This window comes from Labrus bergylta, chromosome 4 (assembly GCF_963930695.1).
Source record: "Labrus bergylta chromosome 4, fLabBer1.1, whole genome shotgun sequence".
In the NCBI taxonomy this organism is placed as follows: Eukaryota; Metazoa; Chordata; class Actinopteri; order Labriformes; family Labridae; genus Labrus; species Labrus bergylta.
Genome location: NC_089198.1, coordinates 28,072,331 through 28,089,942, shown reverse-complemented (window position 1 = coordinate 28,089,942; position 17,612 = coordinate 28,072,331). Strand labels below are relative to the sequence as shown.

Here is a 17,612-nt window from a genome sequence, read left to right as displayed (position 1 = left end):
TGCTTGAGTTGTTCCACTCATTAAGGTAGCATGACTTTGCTCCAACTGGTTCAGATATAACTGATTCTACCCGACCTAAGAAGCCTCAGCATTTTTCTAATAAACACAGGGTCAAACTAGAATAAATAGCTTTAGAAAAATGGAGCAAGGTTAGAATGCAGAAAGGTTTAAAGAACGATGCAGAGCTGGCTAAACACTGACGTTGCTGTTGTGTGACATGGTAACCCTTGTGCACATTGTCTCTGGGGAGGAGGGGGCTGTAGGGGATAGCGCTCTACAATGTTTAGAATTTGGACTGCAGTACCCATTTTAAACACCATGTGTCAGAGTTACATATTGCTCCTTTAAACATTAAAGCTCCTGTGAGTAACCTTTAGCTGTTCATGAAACTGATTTAAAATTTTCACTGATGCCTTATTGTAATCTATGAAAGCGCACAAGACCATCTAGGACAAGACTGTTCATTCTATAAAGTAATTCTTATAGCTTTTAAACCACTGAGGCTGGGTAGGAGTCGAACAAAGCGAGTTACAGTTTGCGGCCAAAACCAACATTGTTTTCATTTTCCACTGCAAAGTGTCACAGTGGGTGATATGTTTTACTGTTAATAAAAAGCAGGATGAGATTTTTCATGGAAAAACACTGCTTACATTTGTACGGGACGAGATAAGCAAAAACGTACATCTCTGTCCACAGGGGGCACCAAAATCAACACAAACCAAAACTTCCCTACAAGAGCTTAAATATAACAAACATTCACGTTATATCAATGTTTTCTTTCTTATTGCTACCCCCTAGCTTTCTCTGATGATTTTAATGTTGTGTGTACCTCAGAACATCTGTAAATGAGAATTTTCCCTTGGTGTGTTTTCAAATTGTTTAAATCAATAACTGGAAATGATCACGTAATGGATCATATTTTTAGGGAGAGTGCTACCAGGAATGTTTGTACATAAAAATGTAGAGAGTATTTAACTGGTAATCAAAATGGTTTCAAAAGGTCAGGGATAAAAGTGACTCATTACTTTTCTATGCCCCCAACCCCGCCCCCCTTAAAGCCAACATTTTTTGTGTGTGGATATATGCTTACACTTAAACACACCCCTAATTTCTTTCACTCTCACATCCTTTTCCTCCCTTTTCTAATTTGGCATTTCACACAAACGCACACTGACGACACTGAAAGGAAGGAGATGTGGGCTATGAGAGCATTTGGCTCGCCTTTCTGTCACCACGGTGATGTGGAGGTCCCACCTACAGGATATGTCACCTCGCAGGAATGTCAGCATCGGCAGCCCACCCCCCTCTGTCTCTCTCTCTCTCTCCCCCCTTACACCCTGGTTAAGGTGACGATGGGATACACATCGTCCTCTGGGACACAGAGTGAACGTGCTGAAACACACAATCCAATCTCTGCTATCGTTGTCGTCACTTGTAGTCTGTCTCAATGTGTTTACATTTAATGTAGGTTTCTAAACTGTTGACAACAAGCAGGTCGTCTCTTATTATGTTAATATATTGAAGATGTATTCAATTTAATCATGCTTTCTTTTATTATTTAATAAGTGGTACATTTCTTTGTTCTGTTCTCCTCCTCTTCTGTCTCTGGTTTTCTGCCCTTTTTTTTGTTCCTCTTTTTTATTTGTTTTCATTGATATTTATGGTCTTGGACTTGTCTCGGTCTCGTCCTGCCTTGGTCTTAGTCTTGACTTAGTCTCGATACTTACAGTATGTCTCGGCCTTGTGTCCGTCTCTGAGCACTCTGGACTCGGGTATGTCTTGGTCTCAGTTAGTGTTGCCTTGACTACAACACTATTGAAACTTGACTTTTCTTCAATATCTTTTGGATTTATCTGCTCCAGATAATTTTTTTTTTTTTCTATTCCTTTACAATATTTACAAAATCCAGGTGTATTCAATTTCCATATCCATTGGTTCTGATTTGCATGTGATACTTGTTCAGTACGTTTTGATGCACAGACACATTCACAGCTATACAAACTCATGACATGTGAGACCATCTGTATGTGCATGCACACACCAGGACACACATATCATGAGCATGCTCTTACATCTCTCTACATGTACAGTACACGTGCAGGTTGTTAACACACCCATATACACCCCACATTGTTGAGCCGTCACTCAGCCTCCTCTGTGAGGGATTCTCAAACAGGGAGCAGAGGAAGAGGCGAGTTTCCTGCAGGGCTAAAAATACTGGAGCCTCTGATCCCCGCAGGACCGGGGAGGGGAATAGAAGGGATACACGGACTTTGGTGCACTTACAACTTGGATCCTCTCCGACACCGCCTTAAGAACCCGGCCCCAGAAGTGCAGGTCGATCCCCTCTGAGCTGCTGTCCACAACCTGAGGCATCTGGGGAGATAAAAGTCACATGGTGCCTTAGCTAAGTGAAGAATCATCACGCAAGGTTTTTAAATGAGCAATGATTAAATTAGATAAAAACACAACTTGTTCTTTGTGTCAAGATTAACAAAGCTCTTTTTATGTTATGTGATGATCTTAGACTGAAAAGCACATTCATATCTAACAAGAAAGTTCTGGAACTTGGGTATTTTCATGTCATTTTTATTCTCAGTGGAAACCTTCTTTTTTTTTTGCAGCCATTTTTACCCAGCATTTCGAGGCCTTACAACCAGCAACCTGTCTTTGCAGTTTGAGTTTTGTCTTTACTCGTGGAGGATCTGAACTTGCGTCAAACTCACTAAAGTGATTCCCCACAAACCTCCCTCAGAGACTTGATCTTCTTGAGAAATCATTAAGCGGTAGGCGTTAGAAAACACCTGGTCAGGGCAGAGAAGGTAGAGAGCTACGGAAACCCCGAATGCAAAAAGACAAACGTGGACATGTGATATCCTTCCTCTCACATTCCTCACGCTCGCATTTCAATGAACGAAGGAAGGAGGAAGGCAATGTTGGGGCGGGGGGGGGGGGGGGGGGGGGGGGGGGGGGTTAAGAGACAGAAACGAGTGAATGGGAAGAGAGGGTGTTCAGAAGTGGATGAGAGCGAAAAGGAGTCGGGAGTGTAGTGAGGGGAATAAAGTTGTTGTTGATTGAGAGGCCAGTGTGGTAATGGGCTTTAAAACTTAACAGAGCTAATGGGTTAAATGCACTGATCACCACTAAGATGCTGCTGTACAACAGCACTAATGTAAACTAAGCAGCACTGTTCACGGAGGGTCATATTACTCTAATTTTCACTATAAATGTTGCCAACGTGTACATTAGCATGGCAGAGAAAGAGATAAACTAAATGATTTAGTTAAATACAGCAATATTAAAAAATTACAAAATAACCTCAGACATTGCTTAGTATTTTGCCTGTCACCATGTTGTACTTTTGATGCCAGAAGTGGCCATATATATCGACATAAAGGTGGATTATATGTTGCTTCATTTTACTATAAATGGTACTATGAATATATAAATTGACTTCTTGTTCTGTTCTGCTTTAAGACACTAAAGCATTATCATCACGTATCTGATAAAACCTCAGTCGAAGGAACACAGCTCAATGTGTTTAAGGCTGTTAAATACATCAAAAACACAATTTAGACACACAGATGAAACACACAAAAATGTCAGTCGGCCTTTCCTTTTTAAAAGAGGAGGCGGATAATAACATGTATATATACTTCTACATTTATTGAAACCTAATCAGATAGTTATGGAAACATCCCTAAAACATCCTCACAGCTGAGAGAAAAAAACTTATTGACATCATTGTGTGGTCTCTTAAGGGATCTTATTTCTTACTCAAGAATATTCTTATTATACATTTTTATTAACAAAGCTCTATAAGCCTCTGATTGGTTTAAATGTTGAGAAAACTGGTTTTAAAAGTCAGGGATGAAAGTGATTTGCTGCTTTTTTTTCTAAGTGGACGAGTCTACATTGTAAAAAAAATATATATACTGTATATATATATATATCCAATACTCCTGTGCAAACAGTGTCAGCTGACAGGTTGCAAACCATATGAATAAGATGAACATAACATTTCCCAGGATTAATGAAGTATTTAAAATTTAAATTGAAAACAAATTCAAATACTTCTTAAATCAATTTATCTTTTTTTTACTTTGCTGTTGTTTTATTTCTCCCGGATATTTAGGGGCAGTTACTGCAGTTTATACTGCATAGTTATATAAATTCTTAGTATTTTATTATTAGATCTAAAATAATATTGAATATGAAGCAGGACTGGAAATTGGCCCCCGTCACCCGGTGTTTTTTTGTAGTGACGGGTGAATTTGCTCATCTTACCAGTCACAGCGGCTGGTAAATAAAAGTAAATTAAAGAAACTTGAATGTTGTAAGCCTTGACCTGATATTATACATCATAATTATATTTTGCTGCCGGTTAAAATAAAGTGGCAGGTAAAAAAAAATGAGTGACTGCCGGTATATTTCTGAACCAACCAGTCACAGTGGCAGGTAGGCGATAAAGTTTATTTCCAACCCGCTGTGAGCCAGGAATGAGTTAACAGAAACTGATGATAGATGGAGGGATGTATAGGGAAAAAAACATGTCAGAGAGAGGATGTAAATATGCTGAGGAAAAAGATGAGTAATAAATAAGTAATCAGTGCCAATAAAAAATGATTCACAAGATTATTCCTTGATCAACCTGCATATTTGGTGATTTAGTCTACTAATTTAACATCCATAGGAGGCTGCATCTTTTTTATGGTAACTTCTTCTCAGATACTCAGATCCATTCACTTTTTTATGTCGTCAATAAAAGCGTAATGCAAGACCCTGCAACCCTTTCAAACTCTGAAGTCAGGTATTCTAACAACCAGGTGTGCTGGCAGCTGTGTTGTTGACTTGACCCTTAAGGCTGGCACATGTTGCTAATTTATTTACACAAGATGCAGCATCACATCTTAGAGAGTACCTCACAGACTGTGGGCGGGGTCTAGCTAAGCTCATTAGAGAAAAAGGCCAAGAGGGATAATGCCATGCCAACAACCTGAGCCATTCACCTAGCTGAACCTGAACACACATAAAAGAAGTGGGAGTGTGTTGATGGGAAACCTTTAAATATAGGTCAGTTTGACGACGTATTTACTTTCTTTAAATGGTTCTCCTTTTTATATCGTGTTTCTTTGTGGTTCTGTAAAATGTTCAGAGTTAGATCTACATCCAGAAAGGAGAAATATTTCACAGGTATTGTAAAATAAAATAAAAAAACTTGTTGAAAGCTCTGTTGTTCTGCCGCCTGCTTGTTTCTTTCTTTCTCCAAATAAATTTGTACACAGTTTGAAATATGGCCAGTGGTTTATTCCAAGCCCCGAAAATAAAGCCAGTAATTAAGGTAATAGTCATGGCACAATCTCTAGCAAGCCAGAGCCAGCCAATGGGCCTTACACACAATCCTGGCATCACTGCAAGCTGCACATAGAACAATGAGTCACCTGACAACACACTACAATTAGAAACAAATAATAAGTAGCCAGAAATGTTGTAGCCAGTTAACCAGCACACACACACACACACACACACACACACACACACACACACACACACACACACACACACACACACACACACACACACACACACACACACACACAAAATGATTTATTCCAGGAACAAATATTGTTTGTGTTCAAAACCCCGATCAAGCCTAATCCTCTGTGCCAATGTGCTCCATTGTTGCCCAAGATCTATTTCAGACATCTCACTGAGCCACGCTGTTGTAATGAATCACATTTGTAAACATGAACAAATGAACAGTTGTTAATCTTAACTCAATCCGTAATACTTCCTCACTGCCAGAAATACTCGCAAGGGGCACCAGATGTGTACTTACAGACTTTAAAAATAAGCCTGCATCAAATGAGATATTAATAACCTCAAAAATAAAAATAGAAATCCATGTACATTCCTTTAAAGAAACTGCCTTTAAATCAATTAGTATTTGTAGTAGTAGTAGAAGTAGGAGTACAAAAATATCTTCGAAGCTGCCAATGTGGAGGTCCGTGTCCAAGATATGTTATCACTCATTTTCACGAGACAAAAAATGACAATGAATGCACAAACCTTGAAGTATTTTTTCTAAGATGTTCTGTTTTGCTCTCTAAAACTTGTTGAGTGAGTGTTCAGTGATTAATGAATATCTAGGTTTTAGTCTGCTAATATAGGTACATTTTTAAGAAGATAGTTGACCTAGGTCCCCACTAGTGGGGACGCCACACAGAGAATAAGAGGGAATAATGTGTGTATGTGTGTGGTTAAAAAATGTTGATTGTAAAATTGGCTTTGTTATTGTAATCCTATATTAAAGGAAATATTGTGCATTTGTAAATACTTCTCTATGAATCTGTTACAGAGGAAGCGTTGTGTTTGACCTTCGTTATCGATATCCTCCTTTTACAGGGTCAAAAGTACCTGTATACTCCTCCGATATCAATCATTATATATAAAAGACTGCCTCAAACACAAGCCTACTTCATATAAAAGCCTGGCACTTTCTGCAGTGGAAGGAAATGAAGGCCCTGATTATTATTTGAGGATGTATGGTATGCACACTCTGAGCTTCACCTGTCCAATAGTACTCACTAACTAACTTTAAAAAAGATCTGAAACTTTCTAAAGTTTCAGATCACAAAGTCAAGCAAAACAAGTTGCATCAATGAAGTTATATGACCAACAAATGGGGGAACTCAACATCAGCAGGGCATATGTTTTGGTGGGTATATTTTGGTTTGGTTTTGTTACCAAGAAGCTAAACTTCTAGCTACCAAACTTAACAAAATACTGTATTGAGGGGATAGCTTCAGCTAAGTCTCTTTTCAATCCAGATAAAAAGAACAGCTAGCTTGCTATTTACTTATTAGTTTATTAGCTATTGTTGAAAAGTAACCAAAATTGGATACAAATAGCATAGCTAAGTTACAGCTGACTAAATGAGGTTCTTTTGGTCTCCAAAACATTGATATAGATGGGTAGTTTGCTAAATTACTTCACCAGCTAGCTTCATCAATACTAACTATTTTTGTAGGTTTGATTTGAACCCATTGCTGCTGCAATGAGGACTTAAGCCTCTGTACATTGGATGCGTGACATAACGGCTAGACTATCCAGCCCCCATCAACAAAACTAACAGTAATATGACAAACTGTGTTTATTTTTTCACCCCCACTGAATCTAACAGCACAAAGCAAATGTCTGTAACTGATGTGATGGTGGTCTGTCACATTTAGTTCGTGCTAACATCATTGTTTTCTCCAAAGCCATATTTCACTTAACAGCCATAGGGGCATTGAAAATTTCCCAAGACTTTCACATAGGCCCTTACTTTAAAAAGATGCATGAATGAGGCTGAAACAACATGCATCCCTTCTGGCTGACATCAAACACAGCTTTAGTGAAGCCTTTTCATATCAGCAAAACAATTTACTGGGTTGAATGTAAGTAAGGCAGGAAAAATGACAGCCCTTTTGGCCTTCACTACAAGGAAAAGAGACATCATCTCTCCATATACACAGCCTTCGGGGGATCTCCAAGTGGAATTAATGACTACCATGACACTACGGATAGTTTCCAGTATGCATTTCAGTTACAATAACCAAACAGGAAGTAATGAGGCCATCAACTCACAAGTTTGAAGATTTTGAAGAAGTCTAAATTGGCATAAAGGACGTCCTCTATCTTCTGCAAACTTTGCTGGCTGAGGGCACACATGGCGTTGCGGACCCCATGGAGCCCCATGCGACTGGGGAAGATGATGAAGCGCTCCAGCAGGGCCTGACTGCAGGCTATGTCTTTCAGCTGCAGGTCTGGGATACCAAAGGCGAACTAGGGAATATGGAAAAATGGTGTAATGTTGGGTTTGTTGTGAGATTTGTCTTAAGAATCATCAAATATCTCTATAATGAACTCTTGATCTTTTCATTTTTATTCTGATCCACAGAGGAATGTGTGTGTTCTTTGACATTATTTTCAAATTATGCACCAATAACCTATAACTGTACCTGTTCTAGTCGTATCTCTGCATTGACGAGTTGGTAGACTATAGATTCCGAGAGTGGAACATCTCGCAAAAGATAGGCTGTGAAAACCTCGTCGTCCTTCAGAATATCATCTACCTTCAGCCCACGGCCTGGAAGAAAAATATAGAGCAGCGGCAGAGAAATGTTGGAGCCACTCAAGACGATTCTGACCTGTCTGGCACGCAGTAATACACAGAGGAAATGATTCTCAGGAAGACAGATTGGCAGAGGTTTGGTGTTTCAAAGGAAAGTCCATTGAGCAAGAGGATGTGTTTATATGCACACCCCAGCCAACAGGTTACGCTAATCTCTTGGAAGTAATATTGAGTAACCTTTTTGGCTTTTCCAAAGAACACATGTTTAAAATTATGCTCTTGGCAAAAACAAAGGTACTATAAAAAAAATGGTATATCACAAGCATTAGCACATTGGTTCAATGTGATGTATGTAGGATGTATGAAAAATTAATATTCACTTTGCGACACAAGCGTGACGTATTTGAGAATTGTTAGAAAGGATGGATTGAATTTTTCAACCAACGTAAAACTAAAAAATAAGTCAAGTATGTATTGTAACTACCATGTTCCCTATTGGAGGACTGTTTTGCTTTTGTTTGTATTATGTAGTCATTTTTTAGGGGGAGGGGGGTTATTTATATACTCTATAAACATGGACGTAATCTCAGTGATGTCACTCATTGGTTTCTGAAGCCGGCTTTTGAAGCCAATCACTGCAGGTCGCCTCATTTTAAATTCTATCTCAAACTACTTTCCACTAACCTAGCAGCAGAAAGAGACCAAGAGCTGAGACGGGCCTTCAGCCTCCTGACACACAACAACTATGTGCCCATGCCCCTAATTATGAATAACTTTTAGCCTAAAAGTTCAGTTGTACAAATAATCACCCCCTGTACAGTGTTTGTCTTTAAAGGTTTTAGCTATCCAAACCAAATTATTTTTTGAACCAGGCTCTAAAGTGAAGCTGCTAGGCTTGGACTGATCTTTGTTTATTATATTGTGCTAGACTCTAGCACAATATAATAAACAAGACCAGGCAGTGATAAGACCAGTCTCCTTGACAAACCTTTTGGTACCCTGGGTAAAGCTTGAATAATATAAAGTAGATAAGGGGTAAACCACATGATGATCAAGTTTTGAGTTTACATTCACCATTTGGAAATGAAACTTTGACTAATTAATTTATCAAAACAGTTCATTAAAATGAGACCTCAAGAATCAGGTATAGCATCTTTTAAAACAAAAAGAAGTGAGGATGCACTGAAGAAAATCTTAAACAAAGAACGAGAAAATGTAATCAGACCAATCTGGTTGAGATAGAGGTTTATGATAAACTTTTGGTGTGACAATTTGGTTTGAAAGCTACAATCACAGAAACATGACTTGCATCAAGGGTCTATTCTTTCTGTTTTCTGATTACAGAGTTGGAAAAAAAAGGATTTTACAAACCATTTTACTCTCAAGGGAAGTGATACAGTCTGAACCATTTCCCAACTATTGCCCTTTTACCTGACAGCAGAGATGGGTTGCGGCGTAAAGTGTCCATGAAGTTAGCGAAGGATGTCATTTGGTGCCAAAGACGGCCAAGCTGTTGGACCTCTGTCTCATTGAGCAGAAGCTCCTGGGCATCAACATAGAAGCGTGCCAATCTGGAAGAAGCCCAAGATACACATAAACCATTGTAGTTATACTGACTTCTCTTCATCAATCAGAATGTCCCACTGTGCTATCTGATCTTAACCGATCGTAAAATAACAAAAAAAAAAACATGAATGAATTAAAGTAGTGATGATGACATTTGCTGTTTGTTTTTTTTACCAAGCCAACATATTCTTTACACCTGGTTCTCTGTGGCAATCCTGCACCACTAGAGTTATTCAATATATTGCTGTTTTAGCACAGATTTTACATTTATGGAGATTTTTTCAGTACAATTTAGTTGTGGTATTTGGGCATATCTTGCTATTTGGATAAAAATCATAGCTTCTAAAAATATCTAAAACCATATTCCTGTGAAATATTCAAAATCTCATCATTCTCATATGTTCTGATCTGGATGAATTTCACAAGATTGAAGAGTGCCATGAGTTTTCTTACACTGAGTTGTTATAGTTGGACACAACACCTGGAGACTCTCCTCTGGTGGGATATCTGAAGCAGGGGTTGTTGGCGTTGCAGAAGATGCCCTGTATCCAGGGGAGAATCCCTGCTGACGGCATGGCCTTGTTGGGAAAATGACCTGAAGAAACACACAACACATTGGAGTGCATGTGAGGTCCTCTGAAGTAAGCCAAAGACTTAACGTGTTATTCTCTCCAAGAAGAAGAACTCCACCTTCTCTTGGGAAATTCCCCATGATTGAAAAAAAAAATAAAAAAAACCTTTTTCTTACATTCATGTTGTTTGTACAGTGGATTGGCCTTCCTCAGCCACACCAAACCAACAAATAACAACACCGGCCAGAAGATCTCAACCAGGAAGCGGACCTGGACACACACAGACAGGGGAACGGTAAACACATGAAGCAAAACTGGAACACCCTGTACGTTCTAATCCAATAAAAACAATCTGCAGCTTATTATATTAAGCTTATGTCACGATAATGACAGACAATGTTTGTGATGTTACAGTAATAGACAGCTGAACTAGTTTTATAAGTTGATGTATTTTCACAATAATACCTTCTGTCTCTTGCGGAGGGTCCAGTTCTTCCACAGCAACAGGCGGATTTGAGAGCCTGTGTTCATTGCTCCGCAGCTTTGCCCCTGGACGGGGTCATCAGACTGTGACAAACCTGCAGATTCACCACTCAGTCAGTGATGGCACTTCTCACCAAGAGGGAAGACAATCTGGACAAGATGATTGAGCCTGGCAGTCAGGAGGACCCAAAGTCTACAGTCCTCGGGTCTGATCTGACAAGCACCTTATCTCGGATTGTGTTTTCAAGAGACATTTGAGTTCACATAGTGGAATGATGTTTTTTCTTTTTTAACAGTCACAAAAAACTGTGGATTGTTAGTGTTTGATTTTTGCAGCTATAGACCAATTAACTAAACAAGCAACTTAAAGCTTTCCTTATTCCATCAGGTAAATTACCTGGTTAAATAAAGGTTAAATAAAAAAATTAAAAATGTGATTTTACATGAACCAACTTTTCTAAAGCATTGCATTTGACCTGAGCTTGACTCAAGAATTACATTTATGTCGAGGGTTTTGAGAAGTTTTGATACACTTCCAGGTTTACGTTTATTTTATAGGCATGTTGGCAAAAAGAGGAAATTTCACTCAAGAAAAAAAATATCACTATTCTCACACTTTTCCATGTAAAGTATGTACCATTATTAAAAAGACAGACAGTGTTTATTTCTGCTGCACTGAGAAGCACTCTCTGAACTTGAAAATGTTTTTTTTTTTTTAAAGTGTATTATCATAAAGAAAATGTTTGTGTTTATAGATAAGCATGACACAGTTCATCATTGTATCTATTCTATCATACAAACTTATTCTGAGAGGACAAATTCATTTTAGAACTCAATTTAAAAAAACCTCAAACACGATCTGGGTTATGTCCAGATGACCTGGGAGATGTCAGACATGAAGTGTAATTTGTTCAGAGTGACATGTCCAATAGATTACCACGCACCGGCAGACTGGGGATGCGGTGACATAAATACATATACAAGAGGACAAAGACTGTAGGGCTGAAAGGGCAAGAGTAAAGGCTATTCATGTGTTGCTTAAATTACCTTATTACTCAAACTGTTGTTACACACTTCCTCACAAAAGATTGACAAAAAAACGTGCAGAAATGTTTCTGTCATACATGACTGAAAAACTGCAGCATGTGAAAAGTAGCTGACGCAAGAAGCCGTAGCAGCAGAAACATTTCAATACATTAGCACTTCAACATCATGTTATAATCAAAGCATACTAAAAACTTCAAGAGTAATTAGCAATGGTTTACCTGTCAGCTCTTATGTAATCTCATCACATATCCTATTTAGTCGATCTGAGAGTAAAACACTTAATTGTGGTCCTTACCTCTTACAGAATGATATAAAAGTCGTACGACATCTAGAGAAAGAGGTTCACAAAGAGGCTGAAGTAATGGCAAACATTAAGCGAGGCAGGTAGAGGAGCTCCGTATGACTCCGAGCTGCCCACTCTCTCTCTCCTCTGCCTGCAGGTCAGCAGCACTCCTAATCTGATTGCTCTAATCTCCCAGCTCAACATGGGCAGGCAGAAAAAAGACAACAGTCATCCATTTTGTGGCAGAAATAGGGGAATATCTGCTGGAAAGAAAAGGAGGGAGATGTGTCAAATGAAAAGAGTGGCACAGTGGGGAGCTGAAACTGTCTGAGTGTGAATGAGCCAGATTTACGTGCATTGTTAATGTCATTTAACATAACAGTCCTCCAGCTGAACACCTACAAGTTAACATCAGAGGGATTTGACAGACTTACACAGGAACAAAACAGACTGAGAGAAAATTATTTTTTGTTGCTGCTTTTTTGTCGCACAAGTCTAAAATGACTCACTCCCCCGAGCAGCTCGACGAGGTGGAGCAGGTGACATGGGTAATTAGGTGTGCAGAGTGTGGCGCCCTGACAGCAGCACATTAAACCACTCGAACCTGCTGTGAACTGTGTGTGTATGTGACACAGCTTACCTTAAAACTGAGTTAACTTCACAGCTTAATCCTCAAATCTGGGGATCCATGTGGCTAAGCAAACCTGGGTTTATTAAAAAAAAATTGTTTTTCCTCCGTGTTTTTTCCAATTTAGGATATTACAGCAAAAATTAGACATTTTGAATTTCTGGAGAAATGACAAAAGGATGCACACCATGTGTAGTTAAATTAATAAACAGAAAGTAAACTTGTGTTAACAGGGCTTCAGGAAAAACATGAAATTTAACTTCTAAGGAAAGTTGATCAAACGTCGGATGAAGCTGAAACCCTTAGCTGATTTTTGTAGTCTTAATCAAAATATGAAGAATCAAAAAAAGACACGCACAGCCCTCAGTGGGAGCTGGATTCAAAAACATGAATAAGTGAAGAGAAACAAACAAGATCTGCACACCAAGGAGCTCCCGTTTAAAAGATTGATTGATGAGTGACGTTTCAAGCCAACATCTTCCTCAACACTTTATATTTTTATATTCATATACTTAAGATGGGGACTCACAAAATACACTTTCAAGTCTGAGGATGAGCATGTTGGCTTGAAATGTCACTCATCAATAAATCCTTTAAACTGGAGCACCTTGGTGTTCAGATGTTGTTTGCTTCTCTAAATACAAACATGATCAGTTTCCAGATATTTGAATGTAACACTTTTCTTTTATAGGTGCACTATGTAGATTTGGTAGTGACATTTGAAAGTTGGAGAAGTTTAATAATTCTATGCTATATGTTCTGAACTAAATACACACACTTTACTCAAAGAAAAAAATGGGTCCCTGAACACTGTTTGGAGCTAAAAAGCTAGCAGGAGAGTTACACTTTCACTGTTGCGGGTCAATCACCGTAACTTCTCACATAGCATTTTATCTTCAAATAACAAATTCTCCTCTGAGGACAGTTTGTGTATAGAGTTATGAATTTCTCCAACTTCCACATTTCTCTACCAAACCTCCATAGTGAACTTTTAGTATTTTTCTAATCATTGTAAGGTGATTCAAAAAATATCCCTTGCAAACTTTTACGACTTTTTTTTTATACAATTGTTGGTCAATTTAAAGACAGACTAAAGAGTACTCTTCAAGAAATAACTGAGAAAACACTTTGTTGCAGCTTTGGACCCAAGACCTGTTCTTCAATTTGTCCAAAATCCAATTTCACACAGTTAAACACCATGGCTTCAAATAAGGTAGCAAAAGTTAGAAACATGAGGTAAACAAACATCTAAATGTCTGCAAAGAAAAAAAAAAAGGTTTCACATACAACCCTGGTTTCCTGAAGCCCTGAACAGAGATTAAAGCTCCTGTGAGGGACGTTTTGTTTGAGTCGATTTTGGAGACTCCATTGAACAAAGCTGCACCTTGAATATCTTTGCTCATTTGACCTGTACATGATATATTTTTTGTTCACATGTATCACTCATTGAGAATCTTTGCAGAGAAAAACGTTTTAAAAAAGTTGTTTTGGCCGTGTGCAATCAAAAATGTGCCCGACACCTCCCCCCCGGCAGCTCTTTCAGACATTAATAAAACAAAATGGAAACAATCGATCTTATTGCTGAAGGTCACGTTTGCTTTTCAAGGTCTTAAAGAAACATCAGTATTGATTTCATTCAGATTCATAAGCAGCTTTAAAGAAAATACAAAATAAACTCCATATGAACAGAGGTTACATTTTTACTACGTATTTTAATTAGCAGCGAGAACAGCTGCATGTCTTCTGAATAGTCACAACAATAATCACAATGAGTCAGCGTTAACGTGACAACATGCAGTATGTATGATTTTATATAAAAAGGTTTACAGATGCAGAAGGTTTACATACTGAGACAACTTGTACCAATCACAGACTACAAGGGACACATTTAAGAGTCAACATGTCGAACTCTTTTCAAATCGAGAACCTTTGTTTTGAAATACTTCTTCCTTTTGCTCGTGGAATAAAAACTTCTTAACATTTGCGGAAAAGACAGGATTTTGAAACTGCATTAAGTGCATTGTGTAATTACAATAAAAGACAATTTGGTGACAAATGATACTTTGTACATGAACTGTTCAAGTCAAACAAAGAAACGATAGGCTTAATATTCTTTACAGACAAATGTCAATTGGTGGTTGGCAACTTTTCTTTGTATTACATAGTATTTGATATTAAAAAAAAACAACACTTCAACGTTCAATGTTGGCATCTCTTTAGCTTCGACTTGTTTTGAACGCTGACACCAACCACTGTTGTATTTCTGACTTAAACATTTAAAATACAATATATTAGTACTTATAACACTTTCATGGTTTATTTTCACAGGCTTACATTTTCTCCCTCTCTTCGGCTCGTATGATAAAAAAATGTTATCCCAAGTATACACTATGGCACAGATTAACTCATAAATATTTACAGATATTTTTTGGCGTCAGACAAAATGAGCTTCTCTGTGCTCCAGCTCCTGCAACCGCCGAGGTCGCAGTCTTTGGTAGACGGGTTTATTGTCACCGGGGCTGAGGTCGTCCGGGCTGCTGGGGGGAGGGGACTGGGGGGGCGAGAGTGTATCGGAGGTCGACACCTTGAGTTCAGTGGTGCTGTCGGTGGAGTCCTGTCTCTGGAGCCTGGGTGCATGTGGGGAGCTTGTTACAGTAGGAGGTGTGGTAACTCCCTCTGCAGGGTTGGTGGGAGTGAGAGAGGAGGCGTTGGAGGTGGTGGTGGTGATGGTGGTGATAGTAGTAGTCCAGTTTGGAAGTGTCCTAGCTCGGCTGTTAAGGCTAACAGGAGGTTTGTAGAAAGTTCCAGGAGGGGGCTGCAGAGTCCTCGGTGCCCTGAGTGTTAGCGGGAGGTGTGGTGAGCTGCTCGACCCACTGGCTGATTTGTCTGTCTCATTTTCCCTTTTAGAAGTCCAGACAGGTTTTACTGTCACCGTGTACGGGCTGTTGGAGAAGATGGTGCTCACACTGCTAGTTGTAGGAACCACAGAAACAGTGGTAACTGCCGAGCTAACACTGACGGGCATCGTAGCCTTTACAGGTTGCGCTCCGCTGCTGGCAGGAGGCAGGTTGGCCACAATCATAGCAGTCCTGGGTGTGACATCATAGTGCTTGTACTTTCTGTCCCACGTCCTCCTCTGCATTGTCTGTGTGTCGATGAAAGGGGTGATGTAATACGTGCTCACCCTCGATGAGCCACTTTGGCGAGCCTTTTCCAGCTCTGGTATCTCCTGTATAGTTTCAGAGACTGTGTTCTGCTCAGCTGAGCTTGTTTCAGCATTAGCAGCAGTATTACAATTATTCCTCTCGCAGATCTGGGCAGGGGTGGGCAGGCGCTCCAGCGGCATGCTGATCGGTCGAGACACATGTCTGGAGCGCTGGGTGCGTAGTTGGACCTTTGGTGCCACGGTGGTGGTGGTGGTGGTGGGGGGGTCGGTAGTGCTGGGACGGCCAAACACTAAGGTCGACCTCTGGACTTCTGCTGCGCTAGATGTCTGGATCCCGTTGAGTCCGTCCAGAGTGCCGCCGTCCATTCTGTCCGCTCCTGGCTGGACCTCCTGGACCTCATTCAGGATGTGTGAGGACGGGATCACTGATGAGAATCTTTTGTACACCTTTGCATTCTGAAAGATCAAAATAAACAACAAGATTAAAATCTGGACGACATCCACCACACAACACACGGCTCATCGATTGTGAGAACAGAAACACAAGTGAAACTTTGTAAAATGGGAGGTGTGTTATTTGGCTGACTTCATTAAACAACTGCTGAAAAAGAAGTTAACACTAACAGGCAGAGAGAAGCAGAAAGAGGTAGGGTGGGACAAGCCTCTGAGTTTAAGAGAGGAGAGGTGAAGGTGTGTGTGTGTGTGTGTGTGTGTGTGTGTGTGTGTGTGTGTGTGTGTGTGTGTGTGTGTGTGTGTGTGTGTGTGTGTGTGTGTGTGTGTGTGTGTGTGTGTGTGTGTGTGTGTGGATCAGACCTCAGACCTCTACACTGGCTACCTGTGAGTCAAGGGATAGATTTCAAAAACCTACACTTAATTAATAAAGCACTAAATGGTTCTTGGGTCATATAAGACCTGCTAGTCCATTAAGGGCGATCCCAACACCTCAGGTCTTTGTGATAACAAATATATAACTGTATGGTTGTTGTGAAACTCTAAGGGTATAATATGCCATGAGGAAAACGTTTCACATCCTTCTCACCTCTTTCATATCGGTCAGGGAGGCAGAGTGCCTGCTGAGCCGCTGTAGCTTCTCTTGGGGGGTGAGTCTGGGGGACGCCTGGCCAGTGTTGTTGGAGCAGGACAGATGTGATCCGTCAAAGACCGTTTTGAAGTGTCGAACCAGCAGCTCCACCATCAGGGCCTGGTAGGGGTAGTCCACCAGGGAGGACAGTGACACCTCTGCGTCTGTCTGCCGTGGCTTGACCAGGGTGGGGCCAAAGATGATTCCCAGGTTACTTGCCGTCATCTTGTTCTCCTCGGCCTGCTCGGTCACTCTGTGGTGGGCAAGAGAGAAGAGGAGTTAAAACTGGTTGTGGACAGAGACCCACGGTGGAGGATTGGTATGCTGCTATGCATAACATATATACAACAGACTTTTTCTACAAAATTGAATTTTGTCAGATTTAAAAAGAAACTGGAGAATTTGATTAAATATATAATAGCAATTTGAACACCACAGATTCTATCTAAAAGTTAAAAAAATAATAATAATGTGCTTTTCTCTGGATTCCCTTCACTGCTACACATGTCTGTCGTAATTATTTTTCTTTCTTTCCTCACTTTATTGTTTATTTTTGACTGATTCCTAGTGTCACTTATTTATGTTCCTACATGTACTGGACACAGAATGGAAATACTGGAAGCATATTCATACGTGAGCATAGATTGGGTTGTGTGAGCTATGTTTAGGG

The 17,612-nt window shown here is 39.8% G+C and overlaps 2 protein-coding genes across 4 annotated transcripts in view; both read right to left on the bottom strand.

Moving 5' to 3' along the window:
* The window catches only part of LOC109981112 (retinal-specific phospholipid-transporting ATPase ABCA4-like), a 44,595-nt gene extending 32,401 nt beyond the window's left edge, over positions 1 to 12,194 (bottom strand). The window contains exons 1-8 of the mRNA XM_020629764.3: positions 12,080 to 12,194; positions 10,720 to 10,832; positions 10,431 to 10,524; positions 10,136 to 10,277; positions 9,548 to 9,687; positions 8,004 to 8,131; positions 7,630 to 7,827; positions 2,287 to 2,376 (exon numbers count right to left, since the gene is read on the bottom strand). Coding sequence (XP_020485420.1) covers positions 2,287 to 2,376; positions 7,630 to 7,827; positions 8,004 to 8,131; positions 9,548 to 9,687; positions 10,136 to 10,277; positions 10,431 to 10,524; positions 10,720 to 10,785 — 858 coding nt within the window. The 5' untranslated portion in view covers positions 10,786 to 10,832; positions 12,080 to 12,194. The remainder of the gene's footprint in view (positions 1 to 2,286; positions 2,377 to 7,629; positions 7,828 to 8,003; positions 8,132 to 9,547; positions 9,688 to 10,135; positions 10,278 to 10,430; positions 10,525 to 10,719; positions 10,833 to 12,079) is intronic.
* A 2,193-nt stretch (positions 12,195 to 14,387) lies between these two features.
* LOC109981121 (rho GTPase-activating protein 29-like) overlaps positions 14,388 to 17,612 on the bottom strand; it is a 35,115-nt gene continuing 31,890 nt past the window's right edge. For all 3 annotated transcript variants that reach the window (XM_020629773.3, XM_065954306.1, XM_065954305.1), the window contains 2 exons: positions 16,901 to 17,195; positions 14,388 to 16,317 (listed from right to left, as the gene is read on the bottom strand). In XM_020629773.3, coding sequence (XP_020485429.2) covers positions 15,130 to 16,317; positions 16,901 to 17,195 — 1,483 coding nt within the window. In that variant the 3' untranslated portion in view covers positions 14,388 to 15,129. The remainder of the gene's footprint in view (positions 16,318 to 16,900; positions 17,196 to 17,612) is intronic.